The sequence below is a fragment of the Desmodus rotundus genome, chromosome 1 (assembly GCF_022682495.2).
Source record: "Desmodus rotundus isolate HL8 chromosome 1, HLdesRot8A.1, whole genome shotgun sequence".
NCBI classification, from domain to species: domain Eukaryota; kingdom Metazoa; phylum Chordata; class Mammalia; order Chiroptera; family Phyllostomidae; genus Desmodus; species Desmodus rotundus.
The window spans coordinates 100,818,139-100,819,626 of NC_071387.1; the positions used below are offsets into that span (position 1 = coordinate 100,818,139).

Consider the following 1,488-nt stretch of genomic DNA (forward strand, 5'->3'; position numbering starts at 1 on the left):
CTTAAACCTTACATTCTCAACTTAATTACCTATGGAATATTTTAATCTGGAAATGCCTGGACACCACCCTTAGACCTGCTGATAAATCTTGGGGAATTTCCAACCTGTGTCTTAAAGTTTTACAGATGATTTTGATGGCCTCTAGATTAGAGACTGATTGTTCACCACATTTAAGAAATACCTGCTGGACAAATCTCATAGGCTAAATATAAAAGAGATGTCAAAAACTGGGTGAGGAAAAGCAGATCAAAGTGGTGGAACTGGTTAGGTGGCCACAGAGACGTGAAGTCAGAGCACCGCCAATGCCTCTGATCCGTTCGGTACTCACCATCGCTGCTCCAGCTGATCCAGAAGGCGAAGCTGGCAGAGCAGGCTGAGCGCTACAATGACATGTCCACCTGCGTGAAGGCTGTGACGGAGCAGAGCACTGAGCTGTCCAACAAGGAGTGCAGCCTGCTCTTGGTGGCCTACAAGAATGTAGTCGGGGGCCACTGGTCCACCTGTCGAACCTCAGACAAGAAGTTGCAGCTGATTGAGGACTATGGGGAGAAAGTGGAGTCGGAGCTGCCATCCATCTGCACCACGGTCCTGGAATTGTTGAATAAGTATTTAATACCAACGCAACTAATCCAGAGAGTAAGGTCTTCTCTGTATTCTGCTGTGAGATCCTGAATAACCCAGAGCTTGGCTGCACACTGGCTGAAATGGCTTTCATTGAGGCCATTGCAGAACTCCATACACTGAATGAAAACCCATACAAAAACAGCACCCTCGTCATGCAGCTGCTTAGGGACAGCCTCACATTATGGACATCAGACAGTGCCGGAGAAGAATGCGATGTGGCAGAATGGGCAGAAAACTAACTACATACAGGGTGTTGTCCTTCCCTCCAGAAGCCTTTCTCCATTCCTTATTCCATTTGGATTTGCTAGAGCAAAGAAACCCATTCATGTGTATGGAATCAACTGTTTATAGTCTTTTCACACTTCAGTTTTGGGAAAAATTCCTTGATTTGTATTTGCCTCGGCCTTCCAGGTGTGCAGTTACTGCTGTAGAAAAGTACTAATAGCTTCATTTCACATAAACATAAGTAACTTCCAAACACATAGAGGACTGAAAATGTATCTGGTATTAAAGTAATCTGAACCAATTCTGCAAATGACCATCTTACATTACTGTGAAGATATGAAAAGGTAGTTAATTACAGTTTAAAGAGTGTTTTACATAACTTCGTAATTTCTACGTTCTCTCCCTTGCTCTTCTTTGGGGGCTTCCTTTCAGTAAGCAACTTCTCCATGTTCATGTATTCCTTTTGGGTAGGACTCCAGAAGATTAGATTGAATGAAAAAGCATTTGGCATTTCTGGGCTAGGGGTCACAAATTGAAATGCCTCCTGGGTCATACACGGTGGAGGGCTTGTGTATCTGTAGCAGCAGGAGGTTTCCTTCTTTACTCATTTGCTGCTGTTTCAGTTGACAGCTTCCCTTC

General features: G+C 44.1%; 1 protein-coding gene across 1 annotated transcript; it reads left to right on the forward strand.

Moving 5' to 3' along the window:
- Nucleotides 1-315: 315 nt before the first annotated feature.
- LOC112298441 (14-3-3 protein theta) lies at nucleotides 316-1,138 on the forward strand (the record flags this gene model as incomplete). The annotated part of the gene is given in 2 exon segments (XM_045189645.2): nucleotides 316-613; nucleotides 616-1,138. Coding segments are annotated over 2 exon segments (546 nt in total), but the record flags the coding sequence as incomplete, so codon positions are not given.
- Between the last annotated feature and the right edge of the window lie 350 nt (nucleotides 1,139-1,488).